Below are 27,040 nucleotides of genomic sequence, written 5' to 3' on the forward strand. Positions count from 1 at the left end.
TCTGTTTGTTTTTGTTTTCTGTTTGCTTTTTCTATCCCTTCAATGCTTCATCTCCCTCCCCCTCCTGCAGCGAACCTAATGTTCTTGACGACTCCCATGGGCGTGGTGGCGAGATCAGCCTGTCTAGGTATGAATGCTTCCTGTCTGTCATTGTGAAGAAGGAGGGAGAGAGAGGATTGAGGCCCAGAATGCAAAATGTCCTCCCTCTCACTCTCATTTTGTCTCTTGTTATTCTCTCCATTGCCCATTTTGTCTGGATGTAAAAGGTGCAGTTCCCTCTCTGGTCAGATCTGAGTGTGGTGTCTATTATAATTATTATTATATTAACCTGTACTCAGTGAACCGTAAGAGCCAGCATATATTTAATGCTGTTTGCCTTTTCTCTTTATTGGTTTGGTTGGCTTTAAAAAAGCAGCTCACCTCTGTACTGAACCATAAAATGAATACAATATAGATAACCTGCCAGTTTCCTATATTTCCATGGAACACAGGTTGTGAGATTTTTTCACCAGTGTTCTTGTCTCCTCCCATAGTAATGCTAGAGCCTTTATAAGGAAGTATCATGCTTCATTTGCTTTTTATTACAGAAAAATGCATCAAGATAAGTGACACTTTAAAGGCCAAAGAGAGGCAGCAAACCAGAAATTCTAACACTGGAGTACCAAACAAGTAAAAGAAAAAATAAAAGTGGGAAATTGCATTCACTCTTGTCCACATAGGCCACAATGCCAGTTTTTGATGATGCCATTATAAGATAACAAGCTGGCTCCTGTAGAAATATACTAATGTATTGATTTAGTAAAAAGAAAAAGCTTAAAAAAATGGATGCATGGTTTCATTGAAAAATGTTGTTTATTGGCCACATTTTATTCTGAAAGTTTCTTTAGAATGGAGGATTTGGTTGTCTTAATGTATGCTGTCAAATTGTATTATTAAATAAGGAGATAGATTAGGTTAGACAGGCCTGTACCCAGCCCAGAGAGACTCTGCACCTTTCACTATTTAGACTTGTGATCTGACCGCTGTAGACTGTGTAGTTAGAAAAATGTTTTATCTCTCACCTGTTCTTTACCAGGGGTCCTTAGTAGTGACTACAAAAAAAGATATGATGAGTGTTGAACTTAGGGTTCTGTAATAAGAATCAATTCAACACTAAATGTGTTATCATTAGTAGAGAGCTACGTACCTCAGGTATTAGCGTAAGATAAAAGTGAGAGAGAACTAATAGTAACAACAGACATGTGGTGTGGAAGCCACATTCTATGTAACTAGCTTTTCCAGGATTCTTTAAAATAGAAAGCCACAACAGTCCTGGAGCTTGCAGTGGATTGCTTCCAGTCCTAAGGGGCCAATCAATTATCCTTATCCCCTGATACAAAGGAGAAGCTGAGAGACACTGTGTTAGTAATATGGTTGGTGGTCGTTGTCTGTATTATTAAAAAAAAGTAATATGGTGCACAATCATTAGAAAAATTATATACTTAGTATCTCATTGTCATTTCTTCATTTTTAATGTTACTGATGTACAAATGTTTTGTGACTTAGACAACAGAGAAACCTCAAGCATGTGCCTGCCACTTATAGACAGATATATTTGGGGCAGTATTAGAGAAGTTTGGTCACAACTTCTATAATTCGCTTGAATTGTTTGAGAGTCATGCCACTGGGACTGATACCTTCTGGGCCTGTTCATCAACTTATTATTATTATTATTATTTATGGTACTTATATAGCGCTGTCAATTTACACAGCGCTTTACTTACTGTAGATTGGAACCCTAAGTATTACTGCCATTGTTATGTATTTAAGTATCTGTTTGTCACTGTTCTTAGTTCCCAAAAAGTGCGGTCAGGCAATACACATGTTGCAAATGTAACTATCTGGGGCTTAAAGGCAGACTTTGATGTCCCATATGCGGCCTGTCCCACAGATTGTGCACTGCTGCCACAGGTGCCAAAGGTCTACCATGTTATGTCTCTGACTAATGCTTGTAAATTATTGACCCTCTATAACAAAATGTCTGCAGGTGATAGGCATGCTTGTAACCTCTAACCTAGTGTTGTTACTAAAGATGCAGTGCATTTTACAGCATAAGTGCTAGCCGACATACCAATTCTAGCTGTGAAACAGGACAAATGTACTTGTTTTATCCTAGCATAATGCAACCAACAGCATCCAGCAGCATATTTTCAAAAAACATATAAAAAAAATAAGAAGAAGAAAGTGGTACACCTATTGACTATTATGTATCAGGACATACACAGGCAAACAATATGACACACCAGAAAGCTCCCTCTTCTGCTTTCAGAGGGTAGTGTTGGTTTAACCCTACTGACATGAGGTCCAATACAATTTATGAAGGTGCCACACATCTCCTTCTGCTGCTTAGTGAAGGATTATGTAGAACATCAAAAATCTCAGGCATTTTGAGCAGCAGTCCACTTTGACTCAATGGGGTTGATTTACCAAAGGCAAATAGACTGTTCAATTTGCAAGGGAATTTACCCCTATCTTAGTGAATGAGGTGAAACCTTACTGACTTCCATCATCCAGTCACTTGCAAGCAAAAAAATACATTATTTGTTTTATATTTTCCTTGCACGTGATTGGGTATTCTTTTCAAAGTGAATTCTCAGCACATTCAAGCCAAGGGAAAATTTCCTTGCCAAGTGAACAACCTATTTACCTTTAGTAAGTTTTTGTGGTTCTAAATAAATCTTCATAAATCAGCAGAAGGAGGAGGTGTACAGTGTTATCTGAAACAAGCAATTGTATTAGTAGCCAAAGAGACATTTTTGATTTACTAAAGGAGCAGAGCAGTTTCCTTTTGCAAAGTAAATTTTCAATGGAATTTACCTTACCTTAGTGAATAGGGGGAAGCCCTGCTGACTTCTATCATCCAGTCATGTGCAAGTAAAAACCCTGTTTATTACCTTTTCCTTGTGATTGGGTATTCTTTGCAAAGTGAACTTTTACCATATTCTCCACATACTGTCTTTTTTCCTCTCTGTAGCCACCCAAACTCCCATAGTACAAACCTCTTTTAGTGCCTGAATGCTGTGAAGTGTATCTTTCTTAGCGCTTCAGGGGAATCATAAGTTGTAACAGTATTTATTCTGTGACGTTCATAATATCTGGTTGTCTACTTGATGAATATTCACTTGTGTATGGGATGGTTCAATCTATTGATCTTTGTTTACTTAACATTTTCTTTCTGTAAAGGCAATTATACTTTTTTAAATCCTTTCAATAAAAAAATTGTGAGTGAAATGTTACCACATTCATTAAGCTAAGGGAAAATTCCCTTTGCAAAGCAAACATGCCCTACTTCTTTAGTAAATCATCAATACTGGATCTAAACAGAGATAAATTGCTTCGTTAACACAGTCTAGAATTACTTTGTTGAACTATATTGTGTTAATCTTAAATGCTGCGTAGAGAACTGTTATAACATTTCCTGATATGCTATTACAACAGGTTGTTGAGAAACTATTTAGTTCCTGTGTAGCACCAATGTCTCAATGCAGAAGTAACCTATTAGGTACTTTTTGATGTTACATAAGTGTTTCAGTAGACTTACGTTTTTTCTAGTACATGTCTACAGTAGAAACTTTGAAAGACATTTTCAAACAAATTTGTGTCAGAATTAGATGCACATGTATTGCAGATCAGGCTTTCTATCATTTTGTAAAGTATATGCAACATTTTTTGTATATTTACAACCCCTGCACCTGTAATCTTGGGCATCCAATTAAAAGAACTTGAGCTTGAAACACACACACAATTAAGAAGTGGTCTGGGGAAGGTTTTATTTTGTCATGCTGAGTGTTTTCGAGCAGCAAAGTGAAGAATTTAAGCCGCAGTCTTAAGCCTCGTACACACGATCGGATTTTCCGACAGAAAATGTGAAATGACAGGCTGTTGGTGGAAAATCCGACCATGTGTATGCTCCATCGGACAATTGTTATCAGATTTTCCGCAGACATTTGTTGGATAACAGGTTTTAAAATTTTCCGCGGACAAATGTCTGTTGTCGGATTTTCCGAGCGTATGTACACAAGTCCGTCGGACAAAAGTCCAAAGTACAAACACCCATGCTCGGAAGCAAGGACAAGCCAGAAGCGGTCGGTCTTGTAAACTAGCGTTCCCAATGGAGAATTAACATTTGTGACGTGGCAAATTATGAAATCTCAAAATGGAGCGCACATTCTCTTCTTTAATGGGATAATAATGAAGCTGCTTTGCTGGTGATACTGATGGAGTTATTGCAAACACATTTTCAAAGGCTTTTTTTTCTAGTGATATCAAGAATAATATTATTATTATTTTTTTTTTGGGCAAGTTACCTCGACACCATTATCCTGTAGTTTTTAAGATCAAAGATACAACTATGTTGGTGTCCCTTGTCAATTTTACATTGTATTTTTTTAAATGTAACTGCCTACTCCCAAACTGTCATTTGAAGTAAAACACATAGCCAAGTATTATTCTACACAATTTTTTTATTGTGTATTAAAAAAAGAAAACAAATAAAATTAGACATGCTATCTGCCAATAGAGCTTAACCAGAGAGTGCATTATATGCATCTAAAAATATAGAAAAATTACCAAATCAAATCATTATTCAACCAAAAATATAATGTCAAAGCACTAACTCCAAGGCCAACAATAAATAACATGTTATCTCCTCCAATTCTGCAACATGCCTGGTTGACGAACGGCCTTTCAGAAACGAACTGAAAAGCACGAAATGAAAAACGCAAAATGAAAAGCGCGAATCAACACATTTACCAAACTTCAACTAACATGAAATTAGCAGAAGGAGCCCAAAGGGTGGCGCTAAAGAGCTGAAAAATCATGTAGTACGTTACTACGTCCGTGATTGTTGGCCAACATTTGTGTACCGTGTGCATGCAAGACAAGTTTGGGCCAATGCCCTTCGGACAAAAGTCCACAGTTTTGTTGGCCAACAATCCGATCGTGTGTACGAGGCTTTACTGTGTTCACTATTCAATCTACAGTGGATATAAAAAGTGTACACACCCCTGTTAAAATGTCAGGCTTCTGTGATGTAATAAAAGGAGACAAAGATAATTTCAGAACTTTACCATTTTTAATGTGACCTATAAACTGTACAACTCAGTTGAACAACAAACTGAAATCTTTTAGGTGAAGGGAAATTAAAATAAAAAAATAAAATAATGTGATTGCATAAGTGTGCACACTCTTAACCGCTTCAGCCCCGGAAGATTTTACCCCTTTCCTGACCAGAGCACTTTTTGCGATTCGGCACTGCGTCGCTTTAACTGACAATTGCTTGGTCATGCAACATTGCACCCAAACAAAATTGACGTCCTTTTTTTCCCACAAATAGAGCTGTCTTTTGGTGGGATTTGATCACCTCTGCGGTTTTTATTTTTTGCGCTATAAACAAAAAAAGAGCGACAATTTTGGAAAAAATGCAATATTTTTTACTTTTTGCTATAATAAATATCCCCCAAAAATATATAAAAAAATATTTTTTTCCCTCAGTTTAGGCCGATATGTATTCTTCTACATATTTTTGGTAAAAAATATAGCAATAAGCATATATTGATTGGTTTGCGCATAAGTTATAGCGTCTACAAAATAGGGGATAGTTTTATGGCATTTTTTTAATTAATTTTTCTTTACTGGTAATGGCATCGATCTGTGATTTTATCGGGACTGCGACATTATGGCGGACATGTCAGACAATTTTGACACATTTTTGGGACCATTGGCATTTATACAGCGATCAGTGCTAGAAAAATGCATTAATTACGGTAAAAATGTCACTGGCAGGGAAGGGGTTAACACTAGGGGCGATCAAAGGGTTAATTGTGTTCCCTAGTGTGTGTTCTAACTGAAGGGGGGAGGGGACTGTGTAGGGGAGATGACAGATCGCTGTTCATACTCAGTGTTTACACATACAGTTCCGGTTCTCGGTGTGCCCCGAGCGATCGCGGGAGCCCAGAGGTGATCACGACCGCCGGGCACTCACATCGGCTCCGTGGGCGAGCAGGGAGCTAGTGGCCACGGGGCGAAGCGACGTTACATAACGTAATTTCGCCCAGCCGTGCCATTCTGCCGCAGTACAACTGCAGCGGCTGGTCGGCAAGTGGTTAAACTAATACTTTGTTGAAGTACCTTTTGATTTTATTACAGCACTCAATCTTTTGGGGTATGAGTCTATCTGCATGGCACATCTTGACTTGGCAATATTTGCCCACTCTTCTTTGCAAAAACACTCCAAATCTGCCAGATTGCAAGGGCATCTCCTGCGCAAAACTTTATTCTTCTTCTGATCAAGCCATTCCTTTTGATTTGGATGCATGCTTTGGGTCGTTGTCATGCTGAAAGATTAAGTTCCTCTTCATGTTCAGCTTTCTAGGAGAAGCCTGAAGGTTTTGTGCCAAGATTGACTGGTATTTTGAACTGTTCCTAATTCTCTCTACCTCGTTACTAAGGCCCCTGTTCCAGCTGAATGCTTCACTGTGGGTGTGGTGTTCTTTTGGTGATGTACAGTGTTGTTTTTACGCCAAACATATCTTTTGGAACTATGGCCAAAAAGTTCAAACTTGGTTTCATCAGACCATAACACATTTTCCCACATGCTTTTTGGCTTTGTTGTTTAACTTCATAAGAAAAGCCTTCTGTATTGCCACTCTACCCCATGGCCCAGACATATGAAGAATACAGGAGATTGTTGTCACATGTACCACACAGCCAGTACTTTCCAGATATTCCTGTAGCTTCTTTTAATATTGCTGTAGGCCTCTTGGCAGCCTCCCTGACCAGTTTTCTTCTGGCCTTTTCATCCTTTTTGGAGGGACATCCAGTTCTTGGTAATGTCACTGTTGTGCCATATTTTTATCATGACTGTCTTCACTGTGTTCCATAGTATATCTAATGCCTTAGAAATTCTTTTGTATCCTTCTCCTGACTGATACCTTTTAACAATGAGATCCCTTTGATGCTTTGGAAGCTCTCTGTGGACCATGGCTTTTGCTGTAGGATGCAACAAAAAAAATGTCAGGAAAGACCTATTAGAACAGCTGAACTTTCTTTGGGGTTAATCAGAGGCACTTTAAATAATGGCAGGTGTGTACTAACTCCTATTTAGACATGAGTTTGAATGTGATTGCTTAATTCTGAACACAGCTACAGTTATAAGAGGGTATGCACACCTATGCAACCACTTTTTTAAGTTTTATCCCCCCCCCCCCCCCAAAGATTTCACTTTGTTTTTCAATTGAGTTGTACAGTTTATAGGTCACATTAAAGGTGGAAAAAGTTCTGAAATTACTTATCTTTGTCTCATTTTTTACATTACAGAAACCTGACATTTTAACTGGGGAGTGTAGACTTTTTATATCCACTGTATACTGTATATTTGGTATTTGTTGCAGAGTTTTATGTAAGATCATAGTGTAAGTGTGTGAATGTGGAAAAAACATAAATGTATAATATTACTAAAGTATGGTATGCCCCTGTCTAAAAATTGGTCACTCAATAAACATGAAAATGGTAGCTAATGCTTTAAAACACATGGAAAATTACTTCTTCAGAACAATTTCAGATTTTTCAAGTGTTAACCATTGTCTAAGCATGTCTTGATAAAATGCTTTAGAACATATCTACATTGTTTTTAAGTAGATGTTCTCAAATTCATTTTAAGTATTTTAGGAGATTAATTCATTGGTATTCCAGAAGCTGTGTCATTTCACATGCACACAAAAGTAAGAACAGGACTTAGTGTGGGAAATATGGTATGATGTAAAATAAATTAGACTAAAAGGAAACCCTAGGCCTGAAGGAACAGGGTTCCCCAACAGCTCAGATTATCATTTTTTTAAATTAAATACACCCACTTCTTTGTTTTGTCTGTTGGTATATGATGAAAGTCTGTGTTCACAGTTCCTGTTTATGATTTATATTTTAATTGTTAGGATTAGCTTCACCATGATCTTTACATAGCTGTATAAGTATGAAACTGGTTGTATCCACTGTGAAAGCTCTGGTGCTTTGGGAAATTGCTTTTGGGTTACCATAGATGGGGTAAACTGCATTCTACTCAATCAACAAGCAAACAAATATTAATTCAAACCGGTTGTGTGCATGTTGAATATGTGCTCAGTGACTGTCCAGATGTGTCAGGGTGTTGCAAAACACCAGCTTGGTACGAGATTTCAGATTTGTAGACAGTTCTTATTTCATTTGATTTGGCCTAGAATTGTTCCCCTTACAAATGCAACCATTGTTTTGTCCATTCAAACTATTTTTAACTTCAAAAGTTAATACAGATTGAAATAAAATATATTGATTTCCACTACAAAAATCTCAGACTGAATATGTTCAGTCGTTGGAATGAAAACTATAGTCATAAACTATAGTCATTTCTGGAAGTGGCTCTTGCTAAGAAGTTAAATAGTGGCATAACCCTGTTTGGAGTCCTTTACTAATATCTGCAAGATAGTAGGTTTATTTCTAGACAGAATGTATGTATTGTAACTTCTTTACTGATATATAGAGAATATGTAGGTATGTATAGATGTAAAGTACCATATGGCAATCTGAGTTTATATAATGGTAGAATGATTGAATTATGTGGTTATCCTTGAGCGGGGAAGTACACTGGTAGCCATGGACAAAAAAAATAGTAACATAATAGAACTATAACCATCTGTAAACAAACAGCAGTATTAAAACTTCAGGAGTATTACTACCCCATGTGAATTTTTTTGTAGAGAATCATGGACATGGAAAATGCTAACAGGTAATAATTATTAAAGACTCTCCATATGGGCATTGTTGTTAAACATACACTGGATCACAGTGCTTAGTCACCAAGTGATAATACATGTTGTATATGTTTCCGATTACATCTTCCATACATCTTCCTCATATGTGTGAACATTCCATGTGTTAATACTGTTAACACTCAACAGGGTAGCAAGTGTGCAGAGTGAGCCTGGTCACCAGATGCTTCTCCTTCAGCCACCATTGGGGAGGAAGAAAGGACTGAGGCAGGTAAGGACAAAATGCTGAGGATGACCAACTACATGGTGTCAACCTCAAAAAGGAACAATCTGTTTCAAGATGTTTGGCTTTTCCTATATAGCAAACCTGCACACAAGGTATTGGCAATATGTTTATTGCTTAAAATAATGACCTGATTACATCTACGTTTGTTGCAAAACCCATGTTTGTTTGTTAGCATTGTGAGACATCATCTTGTAAACCCCACCATTCTTTCTTACAGTTCAACATCCCATAAACTAAACTTGCTAATGCATAATGTAGCTTTGACTCTGTAATTTCAGCTGCTATTTGCTGTTGACTCCATTATTATTAATGATAGCTAAGGGCTCTGTAGAACTTTCAATGCTTTGCTTACTTTGTGATTTTGGCTCATGCATTGTATGCACTGTGCTGTATGTTATGATGTTTATTGCAGACCGTCTAGCTGTAATCAAATGCATTTTTGGAAATTAAACCAAAAATTGGTTGGTTGCAAATGAGCTGAGCGAGATCATCATTTGCTTCAGCCCTGCCTGCGCGCAAGCTATACAGCATCATGATATAAGAAGGCCCACTGGCTCCCATTATATGTGTATAAATGCAACTTATTGAATTTTATTGAAAATATAATGCAGCGATCAGGGCTGAGACTGGGTGGAGGATGTGGTAAGAGGGCAGCTACCCTTAAAGCTGTGTCTTTATATTTTGGCAGGGACGCTGAGAGGCAGCAGCCCATACAGTATATTCGAACAAGCTGAGAGCCTGCCCTCACCCCTTCCATCCTTCACTGACCAACTTTGCCTGGGGGCTGCCCTACATAACAGGAGGAGTCTGAGCAGAAGAGCAGTAAGGTCCATTGTCTGCACCAGTGGTGTACTTAGGGGGTTGCCGTCCGCACTGGGTATTGGCAATATGGATGTGCCAGCCAGCTGCTCAACATATATAGATATTTTTTCTTTTGTTGCACCTTGCAACTGTCATCAGGCAGAAGTGGTGCTGCAGTGCAAGTATCATAGATACCAGCTGCAGAAGATAATCGGGGTTGGTCATGTAATGGGGTGGGGTGGCGCAGTTTGGCATCCTCACCCTGGACACAGGATGACCTTGTCCCAGCACTGGTAGTGATTTACTCATAGTACGCAATCAGCATTTAGTAGCCATATAATACAGTACAAACCTTAAGAAAACAAATTCATGACTGGTTACTGACCTGCGTTTTCTTGCTTTGCACTGGAGCATGTCTCTACTGTTTTTACTATATTATAAAAAGCATATAAATACTCTACATATGTATCACAATGATTAATGATTATATGCAAAAAGCATGTAATGATACACTTTTATATCTCATAAAAATAAAAAGATAATATTGTTTCAGTATTATAGTTCTGTAACCACCATCATGTCTGTCTGTCTCTGTTTGTGCCATTACATGTAATATGTATCTCTCAGTGTTGGTAATTAGGGAATAACTTCAATATACATTTAGCAATAACAATATATGACATAATCATAGATACAAAATGACCTCTTCTGTATTCAACAATATTTGTAACAGAAAATGTGAGAGAGGGTTTACTGATACTGATATTGGCGTAATTCAGATAGTGGTGTGATACAGTAAATTATCCAACCTCATACATGCATCTTCCTTGCATTAGTCTTCAAAACTCATGTACGTAACTGATCAGATGGCAGAGGTGGAGTACAGTAAACATATGGTTGGACAGCACAGAACACAAATGTATAATATTTCCATCTCCTCTCTATATTCTATATGTGAAGGTATCTTTAGATGTATGTACGGTATATGTTAAAATAAACAATTTTTAAACATTTAAACATTTAAGTGCATACAATTATGAACTTGCAATTACTTATTCAGGTTACCCATGGTGAGCACCAGATGTAAAGACAGACTAGAATTAAAAACATTTAGTGATTTTAATTGGTTCTTTCACAGCCTTATTGTAGGTCTATTCAGTATAAGGTCAGTATAAGAAAACATATCCAATGAGAAATGCTTTAAATTGGGTCTAATTGCAAGGGTTGACATAAATCTATGAAAACTGCCTTGCTGGGATAGATGGGTAAAGAGTAATCGAAGATCTAAAATACTTTTTTACCTGTGCCTGGGCTCCGTCCAATGTCTGAAAGCAGAGGCATTTGGTGATATGACTTATATTGAAGAGTAGTGAATAGTCTTTTTGAGCCAAGATCATTTGATGAATACCCCTATTGGGCAGAGATCATTTGGCAAAAGTCGTAGACTTTTTGTAATGTAATACCTGGAACAATGTATTCTTCAGGAAAGTATTTCTTATAGATACCTTTTTTACAATAGGTCTTCAGTCTGGTCAAGTTATGTCATGGGTACTCTTCCTCCTCAGATAATACCTGGGTCCTGAATGTGGCAGAGAACAATGCCATGCAATAAAATGGCGCAGTTATCTGTACCATGCCCTTGTGAGCCCGGGGCAGCCTTAATGATGCCCCGGGGGGATGTCCTTGATGCCTTACATTCACAGAAAGTGGCTTGAATGTCACTTAACATCAGTCATCCAAAAAGAGGATAGACGCTGTATCACAGCATGATAGCGTGAGTGTGTGAGAAACAGCATATGGGAGGAGGTGAGTGCTACAACAAAAATTGCATTCTTTTAAAAAGAGCTGGGCAACTAATAATTGAAATTAAAAAACCGTCTGGAATTGAGCTTTAAATTTTAATAATCTGGTGCATATCCAAATTTTCAGTAACATGCTACGAAGCATAGCAAGCAATTTCTTTTATACACATACACTTTTTATATATATATATATATATATATATATATATATATATATATATATATATATATATAATATATATATATATATATATATATATATATATATATATATATATATATATATATATATATATACAGTATCTCACAAAAGTGAGTACACCCCTCACATTTTTGTAAATATTTTATTATATCTTTTCATGTGACAACACTGAAGAAATGACATTTTGCTACAATGTAAAGTAGTGAGTGTACAGCTTGTATAACAGTGTAAATTTGCTGTCCCCTCAAAATAACTCAACACACAGCCGTTAATGTCTAAACTGCTGGCAATAAAAGTGAGTACACCCCTAAGTGAAAATGTCAAAATTGGCCCCAATTAGCCATTTTCCCTCCTCGATGTCCTGTGACTCGTTAGTGTTAGTGTGAATGGGGAGCAATTGTGTCACTGGAAATTAAACATGGCATCTCAAGGCAAAGAACTCTCTGAGGATCTGAAAAAAAGAATTGCTGCTCTACATAAAGATGGCCTAGGCTATAAGAAGATTGCCAAGACCCTGAAACTGAGCTGCAGCATGGTGGCCAAGACCATACAGTGGTTTTACAGGACAGGTTCCACTCAGAACAGGCCTCGCCATGGTCGACCAAAGAGGTTGAGTGCACGTGTTCAGCGTCATATCCAGAGGTTGTCTTTGGGAAATAGATGTATGAGTGCTGCCAGCTTTGCTGTGAAAGTTGAAGGGGTGGGGGGTCAGTCTGTCAGTGCTCAGATCATACGCCGCACACTGCATCAAATTGGTCTGCATGGCTGTCCTCCCAGAAGGAAGCCTCTTCTAAAGCTGATGCACAAGAAAGCTCGCAGTTTTCTGGACATGGATTACTGGAACCATGTCCTGTGATCTGATGAGACCAAGATAAACTTATTTGGTTCAGATGGTGTCAAGCTTGAGTGGAACCTGTTTAACCGCTGTATGGTCTTGGCCACTGTGCTGCAGCTCAGTTTCAGGGTCTTGGCAATCTTCTTATAGCCTAGGCCATCTTGATGTAGAGCAACAATTCCTTTTTTCAGATCCTCAGAGAGTTCTTTGCCATGAGATGTCATGTTGAACTTCCAGTGACCAGTATGAGAGAGTGAGAGCGATTAACACCAAATTTAACACACCTGCTCCCTATTCACACCTGAGACCTTGTAACACTAACAAGGCACATGACACCGGGGAGGGAAAATGGCTAATTGGGCCCAATTTGGACATTTGTACTTAGGGGTGTACTCACTTTTGTTGCCAGGGGTTTAGACATTAATAGCTGTGTGTTGAGTTATTTTCAGGGGACAAAAAATGTACACTGTTATACAAGCTGTACGCTCACTACTTTACATTGTAGCAAAGTGTAATTTCTTCAGCGTTGTCACATGAAAAGATATGTGAGGGGTGTACTCACTTGTGATATTAATATATTATAGAATTTTGAAATGATAAAGCATCCTTTGCGTTTTTAGTTACCAAAAGTCATGTATTTGAAGGCTAAAAATTTCTAAAGATATCTTCACATTTTGCATATATGACACAGCACATCATAAATATATGAAATGATTGTATCATTCCTAAATACGTTATATTTATTTATTGATTTGTGAATTGACCACCACGACAAAGTGAATCCTGTAGAATTACAGGACAAAAAGGTCAGGAAAAATATGCTACAGTGTAGCATGGTTTGCTTGGCTAATTCTGTGAAATGTCTTGAATATTTGTATAAATATCTGAAATATTTTGGGGTAGTTCAGTACCTCGATACCTTTTAGTTATAATTTTACTTTTATGAATGATACAGTATATTTCATATTTCAGCAAAATGGAAATATAGAAAATATATTTCCAAATGCTGCCTTAGAATGAATTTCTTTGCATGCTTTGTAAAATATTAGCCTGACATTCTGAGACTGTTAAGCTTTCATGAAATATTGCCGGTGATATATTGATAATTCCCGAATCGTTCCTCAATTCATTGGAGTTAACAGGTCTGAATTTAAAAATGCTAAGTCCCACATATTTTTGTGACTATAAATAACCTGTCAGTTACATGATGGTCTCTTATTAGAAGTGTATAAATTGCACCAGGAAATTGTCTGTTTTGTTAATGAGTATTTAAGCAATTGCCTAGACTTGGAGAGCATATGTCACCTTTTTGCCACTTATGGTGTGGTAAATTACAGACCTGTTAGTTCTACAAATGTGTGTTATTAACAGATGCATGCCTAAAATTATAGACAACATTTGTAGAACATCTTGATGTACAGCCATAAATTGCGCATCTGAGTCAATAACTGATTCTTGGTACTTTGTAGGCAACCATGTAGATGTTGACCTTGAGGTTTACTGAACCAAGCCATACCTTGTTCGCACTGTTTACTATAATTTTTCCTGAGTGTTAATATGTCCCCTGTATTGTGGTGTAACAGGGGGCTTTCTCTCCTTCTCACCTGGTTCAGCTACGAAGGCCTTTACTTTCACGTCAGAAAACACAAACTGAACCAAGAAGTCGCCATGGGGCTAGACTCTCAACTACGCGTAGGAGCATACAACCTCGAGCCAAGCAGATACGAGAGGAAGATCAAAAAGCAGGTTAGGATCTATTCTATTTTAACATAGAAATCAAAGCACTACTAATCGTGTGTCACTTTATCACAATCAAACATGTATAAAAGAGATGGGGAAAGAGATTAAAGGGAGATATGTATACACCTGCTAGCCACAATTCACAATTCAATTAAATATTCATTTTTTCCATTTATAGTTAAAACCTTTCTGTCACTCTGGTTGTGAACGTCATGTTCTTCTTTGTAAGATACTGCCTAAAGTCCCAAGCACAAAAGACACATCTTCCAATTTGCTAGTCAGATCGGAGAATTACCCACAAACCAAGTTGGCAAGTTTGTAGTTAATTCAAATCACCCATGGTGTGTGATACTTATACATGAAACCAAATTACCTTGACCAAAATAACTCTACATATGCCTGTTTAAAAAAAAGTACTGGAAATAAGAAAATGCATTATTTGCTAAAGACACTATTCAATGAAAACCTTTCTTTCTACTAAAATATAACAGTTATTCTTCCCACATAGTTGTCAGATGACAAAGTCACTTTACAAGATGTGGTAGTATTTACCACCATGATATAAAGTTATTTATTGCAATGTAAAAATAAAGGCAAAAATGAAGGTGTATAAGCCAAAAATTTCTTTAAAGTGATACTAAACCCAGGACCCTGCATTAATTATATCTGGTCTCTCACAGTACACAGAACATGGAAATGCAATTATTTTAGTAAATATAAACTGCTAAAAACCTTTTCTCATCAGCAGTATATAGCAGTCTTATGACTACTATCCGTGTCCGGCCAAGCACTGGTTAAAGCTTGTAGGAGGGGTTTCCATTCTTCTCTGACTGTCCTATTGGGCCCCTGACCCTCTGTCTGGACAGTCCTGTGCAATCACGAGCACCCACCCAAGAAAAAAAAAACTTTCTAGCACTACACACCAAACTGAGCATGTGCAGAGTGCTCTGTTCTATCAGCAGATGGAATGGGGACTGTGGAAGAAGGTAAGGATCAGAGAAGACAGGATCAAACAGCCTTTTTACACAATGCGGAGGATTAACCCCTTGGTACCACAGTGAGTATAACAGGCATGCTTTACTGCATTTACAGACTGAGTTTACTGTTGTGGGTTTAGTAACACTTTAAGTGATGAATATTTGATATGAACTCACCCTTCATCAAAGTAGGGTGGGGTAAAAGAGGCAGACTGTTTGCTGAGTGGTGGTTAGGGTCCTGACTTTATACTTACTAAAATCTCAGTCTGCAAGATGTTTGTATGCTTTCATGTTGTTTCATTGTTTTTTTCCTCTGGTAGGGTAACCAGCTGCCGCCCATGTTGGCCCTATTGTGTAGGTGTATAACTGCAGTAGGGACTTTTAAATGCAAACTTGTTGCAGAGGCAGCTAAAAAAAAACAAAAAAAAACCCTGCAAAACATGATGGTGCTTTATTCACCTGTACAAAAAATATGTAAAATAGATTAGGTCTTTTATTACAATAATTTCACATTAACAGTTTATATTTGAAAGCAGCATGAAAAATTTGAAAACATTCCGAGTGAAAAAATCAAGTTGAAGGAACCAAAGAGCATTGTGCAAGGTTCTGCCACCTTTAATGTGTAAGTCTGTGAACCTTCATCTGAAAACATAGGAATTGCTTATATAACACTCTAGTGTGGGGCATTACATTTCACACTAGTCATGAAGTCTAAAGTGCAAAACAATGCAATGACATTTGACATAGTTGTTTAAAGATGATCTGTAGTGATAGACATACAGGGGCAGCTAAAGCTGACCTTCTTCTAAGAATACTAGTTACCTGACTATCTTTGGTTTCAGTGATGAATCACAGACTCAGAACAAGCATGGACATTAGAAAGTCACAATGAAGTCCTGATCTGCACTAATGTGCTTTGGAAAGTACTAAAGCCAATAAGTGGCACCTTTTATAATGTCTTTGCTAGAGCAGCAAAGTTAAGCCTAGTATACACAATGAGATTATCAGACGAATGATCGTCCTTTTTATTTGCATACTAGTCTCCTTATCGAAAATTAATAGGTTACTAAAGTACGACAATTCACGTACAACAGAATTAAAATTCGGAAGTGATGTAATGTATTTGTATTGTATTTTCTGACAAAAACTGTACTGATTAACCACTTGCTGATCGCTGCACGCCGATATATGTTGCAGCGCAGCACAATGGCAGCGGTGGGCAAATGGGCATACCTGTACGTCTTCTTTAATTTGTGGGGTTAGTGGGTGCGCGTATCTGCCGCGTACAGCACGACCGCACCCATGGGTCCCACGGACTCGATGTCCACCAGTGTCCCGCAATCGTGTCACGGAGCGGCAGAATGGGGAGATGCCTATGTAAACAAGGCATTTCCCTGTTCTGCCTGGTGACATGACAGGGATCTACTACTCCCTGTCATCGAGAGCAGTGATCGCTGTCATGTCAGTGGTAGCCCATCCCCCCCGCAGTTAGAATCACTCCCTAGGACACACAACCCCTTGATCGCCCCCTAGTGTTTAACCCCTTCCCTGCCAGTGTCAGTTACACAGTAATCAGTGGATTTTTATAGCACTGATCGCTGTATAAATGACAATGGTCCCAAAATAGTGTCAAAAGCGTCCGATGTGTCCGCAATAATGTCGCAGTCACAATAAAAATCGCAGATCGCCGCCATTACTGATAAAAAAAAAAATAATAAAAATGCAATAAATCTATCCCCTATTTTGTAGACGCTATAACATTTGCGCAAACCAATCAATATATGCTTATTGCAATTTTTTTTTACCAAAAATATGTAGAAGAATACATATCGGCCTAAACTGAGGAAAAAATTAGTTTTTTTATATTTTTGGGGGGATATTTATTACAGCAAAAAGTAAAAAATATTGCTTTTTTTTTTCAAAATTGTCGCTCTTTTTTTTGTTTATAGCACAAAAAATAAAAACCACAGAGGTAATCAAATACCACCAAAAGATAATCTATTTGTGGGAAAAAAGGACATCAATTTTGTTTTGGTGTAACGTCACACGGCCGCGCAATTGTCAGTTAAAGCGATGCAGTGCCGAATCGCAAAAAGTGCTCTGGTCAGGAAGGGGGTAAAATCTCCTGGGCTGAAGTGGTTAAACGAATCCTGGTCCCTGAAAATTTCGGATGAAAGCTGTGTACTAATGATAAGATTATCGTATGATCAATTCGAAAGCGGTATTTTTTGTACGATATTCTGATCGTGTGTGCAGGGCTTTAGGCACAAACCTGCGGTAGTATCCTATAATCCCGTCACACTCACCTGTTCCACACTCTAGCCCCGGATGTGTGTGTGACAATAGGCTTCCTGCTTCCCTTAAAGGCGCAGCCAATGACAGAGGGGGGCCTGTCTTAAAAGTCTAGCATGCGGGTTGCTTGGTGTTTGAACAACACACCCACATGCTAGCAGCTGGACTCCTTGCATTCTCTTGATTTCTCCTGTGATCCCCAGTGTCTTCTCACATTGCCCCTGTTATCGCAGCTTTCCCCAGTGCTATCTGTCTCTTCCAGTGATCCTCATGTACTCCAGCTTTCATCCAGCCTTCTCATCCCTGTGCACACCAACCTGTACCCTGTGCCTGCTCCTGTGATCCTCATGTTCCCCGGTCTACATCCTATTCTAGTGACTTTCTGCCTCCCTACTAGTATTCGGTCTTCTTGTGTACTACAGTCAGCTTCCTGCTCCCCTTCAGCAGTGGGATTTCTTGGCATTCAAGCCAGAACCTGTAATTCCTTGTCTGTTTGTCTGTATCTTTGTGTGTTCCCATGCACTTCTACCAGCTAGGACTGTGTTCCCTATAGACTTTTGGTTCCAGTATCTCAACACATCAAGGACTCGTCTCTGCATGCCCATCTTAGTTCCCGTAGCTGTCTGCTTGGGTGGGTTGGGGGGTAGTAACCTAATGCCCTGTACACACGTTTGGACATTCCGACAACAAAATCCATCGGATTTTTTCAGACGGATGTTGGCTCAAACTTGTCTTGCATACACACGGTCACACAAAGTTGGTCGGAAATTCCGAACGTCAAGAACGTGGTGATGTACAGCATGTACAATGAGACGAAAAAAATGAAGTTCAATAGCCAGTGCGGCTCTTCTGCTTGATGCTGCGTGGCACTTTGTGCGTTGGAATTGTCTACACATGATCGGGATTTACGCGAATGGATTTTGTTGTAGGAAAATTTTAGATCCAGCTCTCAAACTTCGTGTGTCGGAAATTCCGATAGAAAAAGTCCAATGGAGTCTACACACGGTCGGAATTTCCGACAACAAGCTCCAATCGCACATTTTCCGTCGGAAAGTCCGACCGTGTGTACAGGGCATTAGTGTCACCTGCAGCCAAACTCTTCACTTTTAGTAACTCTGGGGAAGATAAGATGGCTCCCTAAATTCTGAACCTTGGCCCTTCCAAGGGCTTTCACCTTTGCTGTACAGGCAGGCACATTGGGCTTGCCCTTCAGCGCTAATGGATACCCAGCTTCTTCAAGACTCCTTGCAGTTCTCTGTGACTCCTCAATGGCCACTGCCACTGCTTTGCCCCAGCCACAAAATTAACTTCTGGTTAGCCAATCTGCTCCCTAGTGGGAACAGACTCCACCTTATGAAAAATCTGTAGAAATATTCTAACCTGTTATTTGACACTGGCTGGGGAAAACATTTAATTGTTTCAGTCTTGTTTTATGGAGGCTTTACAAGTTCCCACTCAATTCTCTAGCCCAATACCGGGCTTCTACTAGGCCTTTTGAAAACTTTTCGATGAAATCAAGAACTGTTTTTGTTTTTCTTCTGTAGACGAAAATACCTGTAAATACAAAAAATTACAACAACATCTAAATATACCACAATATACAGTAGGCTACGTGGAATAGAAGAAAGCAGCCTTCCATTCTTAGGAATGAGGCCAGTTCCTATATGCCAAAAGGGAGATACCGTGCACTGAAACAGCCCATCTGATGTTGCAAAAGATGTCTTTTCATTTTCGCTGTCTGTAAGGTAACCTGCCAATACCATACTGTAAGCTTGAGGGTGGTAGTGTACCTAGTGGAACCCAACCTTTCAACCGATGGATATTTTATTAGGCTTCCTGAAGTCTTTGCCAAACCTCTGGCTGCTGTCTTGTTTAGGGATGAGCTCTATGCGACTTTCCCACTTGCTATTAAAAGACCCAGAGGACTAATATTCTCTGTACTGCTTAGATCTTCTCAGAGTTTCAGGTTTCAGGCCATTGGAGTACAGTAAACTCATTGTCATGTTCAAGAAACCAGTTTGAGATGATTTATGTTTTGTGACATGGTGCATTCTCCTGCTGGAAGTAGCCATCAGAAGATGGGTACACTGTAGTCATAAAGGAATGGACATGGTCATGGTCAGCAACAATACTGAGGTAGGCCGTGGCATTTAAATGATGCTCAGTTGATACTAAGGGGCCCAAAGTGTGCTCACAGCATTACACCACCAGCCTGAACCTTTGATAAAAGGCAGGATGGATCAACATGTTGCTTTCATGTTGTTTACAGTCTCATTCCCTGGTTGTGCAGCAAGAACAGGCTTGGCAATAAGAGAGATTGGCTTAGGCAAACCTTCCAACTTTCTGAAATGGGAAAGATGGACACTCTTTAGCACAAAGTGTGAAGGCAAAGGACATACCCCCTGTCATATTCCGTGATGTTACGTGAACCATGAAGAACTAATAAGGTGAAAATGATTGGCTAAACCCACAAGTGCTATTTTCATCATTATGTTTCCCTTTTCTATTTATGATGTAATAATAAAAAGGTTTAGGTGAATGGTTTAGTTTAGTTTAGTGTAACACTTTTGCTAGTTAAGCATTGCATTTATCATAGAGGTCTACACATCTGTTCATAAAGAGGGGCCATTGAGAAGGAAAGAGGGGCAGAAGGATTTAACTCCAAAAAAAGGGATAGTCCCTCCAAATGCAGGACAGTTGGGAGGTATGCTTTTAATATGAGGCCCATCCTTAGGAGCCTGTTTAAACCTTGGATATGAATAAACAATCTTACCCAAGGCTAATGTTTTTCTGTTTCCAGGGGTTACTGGCTTAGAGAGCAGATTCCAGAGATAATCTCCAGTGGCAGTATATCACTTCACAAATGACAGCAGCTCATCCACACGCTATGGGGTTGATTTACTAATGCAAATAGACTGTGCACTTTGCAAGTGCAGTTGCTCCAGAGCTTGGTAAATGAGGTAAAGCTTCACTTTGGAAAGAATACCTAATCATGTGCAAGGAAAATTTTTAAAAATGAATTTTTGCTTGCACATGATTTAATTATGGAAGTCAGCAAAGCTTCTGTTCATTTACTAAGCTCTGGAGCAACTGCTCTTGCAGAGTGCAACTGCATAGGCATATAGGTATATAAGTGCCTATATGCCTAATGCGCCACTGTATTTGTTGCTTTCCAGGTTCATATTCCAATGTGAACATACGTTGTGCTGAGACAGACATGATAAACCGGAACCTGTTGAGATAGACTGGCTGTACAATTTTATACGATTTTGTTTGTACAATTTTCCTTTAGATTTACCGAAACCATTTAATATGAGGTCAAACTTAAACTTTCAATTTGTATTCAATCAGGCAGACCATTGCACTATATAGTTAAAGGTAAATATAAAGAAAATTGTATAATGTATGGCCAGCTTCAGTCAGCTGTTGCATTTGTCAGGCGTTAAGGGGTTCATCTCTTGCAGTAGCTGACTAGTCTGTTTTTGGTTAGCGTTTGCTAACAAAAGCGGTTTTACAAGCTACTCCATTTTATGTCTTTCTAGGGCACTGTCCGAGTCCAAGCACCATGTTACAAGGTGGACAGGCTCAAATGGTAGTGGCAGCATAAACCATGTATGAGACAGGGACACTTAGGAAAAGTTCAGGCAGGTTTGTCCTGCAACTTTATTCAGAAAGACAGCAAACAGTTTCAATGTGGAAAGACTTTTTATAGCAAGTCCATAGCATAAGGGTTTGTTCACACCGGTGCGGCTGCTGATATGTGCTGGGGGAAAAAAGTGCCAATGTGCCAATCCTGGAGCATAGCACTACTTACATTTTCTTCTTTTGTATTAGAATTTTATTGAAATGTCACAAGTGAAATTTAATTCAGTTCTATTGGCTGGCAGTATAATGCAATGGATTGCACCACACCATGCTACTGTGAGAAAAAGGACTGCATGCAGTACTTTTTTCAGCACACTCCACTGCAATTATTTGGTGTTAACTGGCCTCATAGGCAACAAGGCTTTTTAAATTTTTTGCTTTAGGACTGTAATAGGCAAGGCTGTCCAGCACAGTCCCAATGCCCCTGGTGTGAACAAGCCCTAACAAAAAAAACATCTTTTAGCCTGAGCAAATAACAAAAATCATGTCAGTTCCTTACTAATAGTGTCTCCTAATGAGTTTCTCAAAATAAACAGGCAGCACAATTACCTTTTTTATTGGCCTATCAGCATTCAACCTTTATATATATATATATATATATATATATATATATATATATATATATATATAGAGCAATGGCTGTGCCAGTTACCGTGGGCAGTATCCCGGACAAGTCCCCAAATGTAGCGCACCCCCTAAGGAGCCGCAAGTAGAATGGGATCCCCCACCCTGCACAGCCAGGCACACCAAATTTTCACAGTCACTCCAGAGTCAGAGGACGATCCGTGACTTTGTTTTTGTGTCCTATTGAGGGTAATAACTTGGATAGGGATGGGAGTTCATGGGATGCCCACTTGACTTCAAACAAACTTCAGGGACAACTTCACCTATATACAGTCTATGTTCAGTACTTTGAGAAAGTATTCATACCTCTTGAAATTTTATGTAATAAATATGTAATAGACCAACACAAAGTGGCACATAATTGTGAAGTGGAAGGAAAATGATTAATGGTTTTCAACATTTTTTACAAATGAATATGTGAAAAGTGTGGCATGCATTTGTATTCAGCTCCCTTTACTATGATACCCCTAACTACAATCTAGTGGAACCAAATACCGTCAGAAGTCACCTAATTAGTAAATGGGGTCCATTTAATCTCAGTGTAAATACAGCTGTGCTGTGAAGCCCTCAGAGATTAGTTAGAGAACCTTAGTTCTCTAACAAACAGCACCAGGAAGGCCAAGGAACACACCAGACAGGTCATGTGGAAGAAGGTGCTCTGGTCAGATGAGACCAAAATTGAAATTTGGGAATTTAAAACAAAGCTATGTGTGGTGGAAAACTAACACTACACATCACCCCGAACACACCACCCCCACCGTGAAACATGGTGGTGGCAACGTCATGTTGTGAGGGTTGCTTTTCTTCAGCAGGGACAGGGAAGCTGGTCAGAGTTGATGGGCAGATGGATGGAGCAATCTTAGAAGTAAACCTGTTAGAGTCTGCAAAAGACTTGAGACTGGGGTGGAGGTTCCAGCAGGACAACGACCCTAAACATACAGCCAGATCTACAATGGAATGGCTTAGATAAAAGCATATTCATGTGTTGGAATGGCCCAGTCAAAGTCCAAACCAAAATCCAATTGAGAATCTATGGCAAGACTTTGAAATTGCTGTTCACAGACATCCAATCTGACAGAGCTTGAGCAATTTTGTGAAGAAAATCGAGCAAAAAATGGGCAAAAATGTCACTCTCTAGATGTGCAAAGCTGGTAGAGACACACCCAAAAAGACTTGCAGCTGTAATTGCAGCGAAAGGTGGTTCTACAAAGTAATAACTCAGGGGAGCTGAATACAAATGCACACCACACTTTTCAGATATTTATTTGTAAAAAAATGTTGAAAACCATTTATAATTTTCCTTCCACTTCACAATTATGTGCCACTTTGTGCTGGTGTATCATGTAAAATCCCACTAAAATACATTTACATTTTTGATTGTAGCATGACAAAATGTGGAAAATCTCAAGGGATATGAATACTTTTTTGAATACTTTTTCAAGCTACTGTACACTCCACTGCTTTCTCCAGCACTCACTTGCTTGCAGAACTCCAGCTGTGTCACCTTGTTGCAATTTGGTAGCAAAGACCCATTACAGGCAGGTACTCGCAGCCCCAATGCTTGAACATAGGGTGACAGAGCTCACACTTTCCCAGCACTTTCTCTCTGTGGTCACTGATCCCAGCACCACCTTTTCAGGCACTGCCGACCCACCTGGCTGCAGCTGCCCATTTCACTAGACCTCCTGACTTACTTCTCCACAGCCCTACAGACTGACACTCTCTCCACAGTCCTCCCAGACTGAACACTCACCAGCCCACCTGGCTGACTCTCAGGAGTTCTCCTTGATGTGCTGACCTGTTTCCGTTGTTCTTTTACGTGCTCCCGTGCCTCCAGGAAGGGTGTCCTCTGTGTGTTGTGGGGGATCCTTCCAGCACCAGAGCCCCAATTTGCTAAATTAAAGTGTAGGACAAACCTGCTCCCTTTATATATATATATATATATATATATATATATATATATATATATATATTATACTGTATATATTGTGACATAATAAAGGGCGAGGTGGCATGCTTTTATATGTGGAAAACCAAGGTGGAATCCATTCCAGGTTTTCCGAGCCACCTTGTTGGCAGTGTGGAATCTGAACCAGGTTTTACTTCACACTTTTGACCAGCAGCAGATGGGATAAAGAGGGAAGGGCTGGAGCAAGACGGTGCTCTGGCCTGGCACTCAGGAAGCTACCTGAGTGAGAGCTGTATGTGGAAATCACTGTGTAGAATGTGGTGCCTGACTTACAAGTCAGAAAAGAAGACTTTGGTACAAAACTATTGAAAGACGCCACGCTCACTAGAGCCATAGAAGACATTAAAATTATAGATGGGGAACCCATTGCACCTGATGTTAGGGTGTCTTTTCCCTACATGGAGCTTAATAATTGTTTGCTAAAGCAAGGGGAGGAGATGCTGGAACAGTAGTATGGTAAAAGTCCCAAAACCATATCTCCAGATGGTGTTAGATTTAGTCCACGGTCATATAATGGGTGGACACCTGGGTATAGAGAAAACTAAAGACAGAATAACCTAGAGATTTTTTGACCTGGTTTACATGCGAATGTCAAAGAGTATTGTGAGTCATGCCCAGAGTGTCAGTATTCTGCACCATCATCCTATTTCCATAGTTCACTGGTATCTTTGCCGAAGTGCCTTTTGAAAGAATTGGCATGGATCTGTGGGACCAGTGGTAAAGTCTGCCGGGGCCAACAACATATACTGGCAAAACTGGACTATGCCACACAGTATCCTGAAGCCATTCCCTTACATAATACCTCAGCTAAGGCAATTGCCAAAGAACTTGTTCAGGTATTTAGTCACGTGGGTATTCTGAACAAAATATTAGCAAACCAGGGCACACCATTTACAATATGTCCAGAGCCAGTAAGGCGTTATGTAAGTTGTTCAAAATCTCACATCTCCCCATCTCTGTCTATCACCCCCAAACTGATGGCCTAGTGGAGAGATTTAATAAAGCACTCAAAAATATGATAAGAAAAGTGGTGAATAATTTTTTACTGCCATATCTCATGTTTGCTAAAGAGGTGCCTCAGGCATCTACAGGTTTACTCACCTTTTCAATTACTTTACAGTAGACATCCCAGGGGATTGCTAGATGTTGCAAACGATTCTGTTTAAACTCAAAAAGCTACACACAATATTAATAAAATGAATCACGGATCAAGAAAAAGTGTCCCATTCTTGAATATATAATAGATAAAGTGTCCAGTGCATAAAATCAAAGTGCCATCTGCTTGCACCACATCAGTTTCTCCCAATACATTCTTATTGAATAAAAAATAAGCACAGGACACTTTTTTTGGACACTTTTTTTTTGATCTGTGATTAAAGTAGAACTGTAGGCAAAACTTTTTTTTTTTTTTTGGATAGAGCAAGTGAGGATTATAATCCCTGTTAGATTTTTTTCGACATCTGTGTCCCGTTGCAGAGATTTCCCTTCACTTCCTGTCCTATAGTCAAACAGGAAGTAAGAGGAATTCCCTGCAAATTAAGGGAATTCCCTGGGGACCCCGGTCCCCAGAACTAGTATTCCCATTGGAGGATTTTCCCTCTATTATTTTCTGGAGACAACCCCAAATGTGGGATTTTCTTTTACTTTCACTTTCATAAACAGGACAAATAGAGAGGGTGAAAAAAAAATAAAAGCAGGCAGGAGTTCTAATCCCTCTCTACTCTATCCAAAACTAAAAAAAAGGTTTGCATTTAGTTATACTTTAATTTTATTAATATTGTGAGTAGCCTTTTGACTCGAAACAGAATTATTTGCATGTGGGTGGTTTTTAAGATATTTTCTCTTTTCTGTTGGTTTATGTTTATTATATGCATTGATACTGTATAGAGCCCTGTATGTATTTACAGTGCCTTGAAATAGTATTCACACCCCTTGAAATTTTCCACATTTTGTCATGTTACAATCAAAAAGGTAAATGTATTTTATTGGGATTTTATGTGATAGACCAACACAAAGTGGCACATAATTGTGAAGTGGAAGGAGAATGATAAATTGTTTTCAACATTTTTTACAAATAAAAATATACATATAAAACATGGGATGGGGAGATTGTGCCCTATAGAAGCGTCATCAAACATATCTTGCTGATGCAGGATAGAATTGCGACTGTCATGCCACTTGTACAGGAACATATGGAACAAGCCCAGGAGGCAGAGAAGGATTTATAATCTGAGTGCTAAAATCTGTAAGTTTAACCCTGGGGATAGAGGGCTGGTACTAGTCCCCACCGTTGAGAGTAAATTCCTGGCCAAGTGGCAGAGTCCCTTTGAAATTATGAAAAGAGTAGGGGAAGTAAACTGTAAAGTCCACCAGCCAGGGAGAAGGAAACCAGAGCAAATATATCATGTCAATCTCCTAAAACCTTGGAAGGACAGAGAGAAAATATACTGCTTGTTGGGTAGACTATTCAAATTGGTCACTGATCATGCCCCTCTTAAATGGATGTGTGATAATAAGAAGAACAGTCGAGTGACAAGGTGGTTCCAGGCTCTACAATCACTTAAGTTTATGGTGGAACACAGACAGGGAAAGTTGGGGGGTTATGTGTCAAAATAAAAGGTGAAGTGGTTAAAGGACGATATGTTTCACCTCACATGGTTTCATATGTGGGAAACTAAGGTGGAATCTAATCCGGCTTTTGCAGGCCTCCTCGCATGGAGTCTGAGCTGGGATTTGCTTCCCACTTTTAACAAGCAGCAGATGGGATAAAGAAGGAAGGGCTGGAGCAAAAGGGTGCTCTGCCCTGGGGCTCAGGAAATCAACCTGAGAGAGAGCTGCATATACGTAAAACACTTGTTTTATTGGTGACGGGGAAAAACCCTTTTTCTGTCATAGAGGAATCATTCATGTTTTTTTTTTTAACAGAAGGAGGAATCATTCATGTTTAGTTAATGCTTGGATGTGAAGGATTAATTTTCTAGTTCGCTCTGTTTGTTTTGTTTGCAGCCTCTTTAAATAAAACTAGCAATGAGTCATAATTATAGTAAAGACCTACCATTTGGACCCTCACTTGAGCTAACCCCTATA

The 27,040-nt window shown here is 39.1% G+C and overlaps 1 protein-coding gene across 27 annotated transcripts in view; it reads left to right on the top strand.

The window, feature by feature from the left end:
• The window catches only part of UNC80 (unc-80 homolog, NALCN channel complex subunit), a 288,619-nt gene that overhangs the window by 221,196 nt on the left and 40,383 nt on the right, over nucleotides 1-27,040 (top strand). For 21 of the 27 annotated variants that reach the window (XM_073633516.1, XM_073633518.1, XM_073633522.1 and 18 more), the window contains 3 exons: nucleotides 71-127; nucleotides 8,970-9,051; nucleotides 14,290-14,452. In XM_073633516.1, coding sequence (XP_073489617.1) covers nucleotides 71-127; nucleotides 8,970-9,051; nucleotides 14,290-14,452 — 302 coding nt within the window. The remainder of the gene's footprint in view (nucleotides 1-70; nucleotides 128-8,969; nucleotides 9,052-14,289; nucleotides 14,453-27,040) is intronic. The other 6 variants (XM_073633530.1, XM_073633542.1, XM_073633519.1 and 3 more) reach the window with 5 other exon arrangements.

The sequence above is a fragment of the Aquarana catesbeiana genome, linkage group LG06 (assembly GCF_042186555.1).
Source record: "Aquarana catesbeiana isolate 2022-GZ linkage group LG06, ASM4218655v1, whole genome shotgun sequence".
Taxonomy (NCBI): Eukaryota; Metazoa; Chordata; class Amphibia; order Anura; family Ranidae; genus Aquarana; species Aquarana catesbeiana.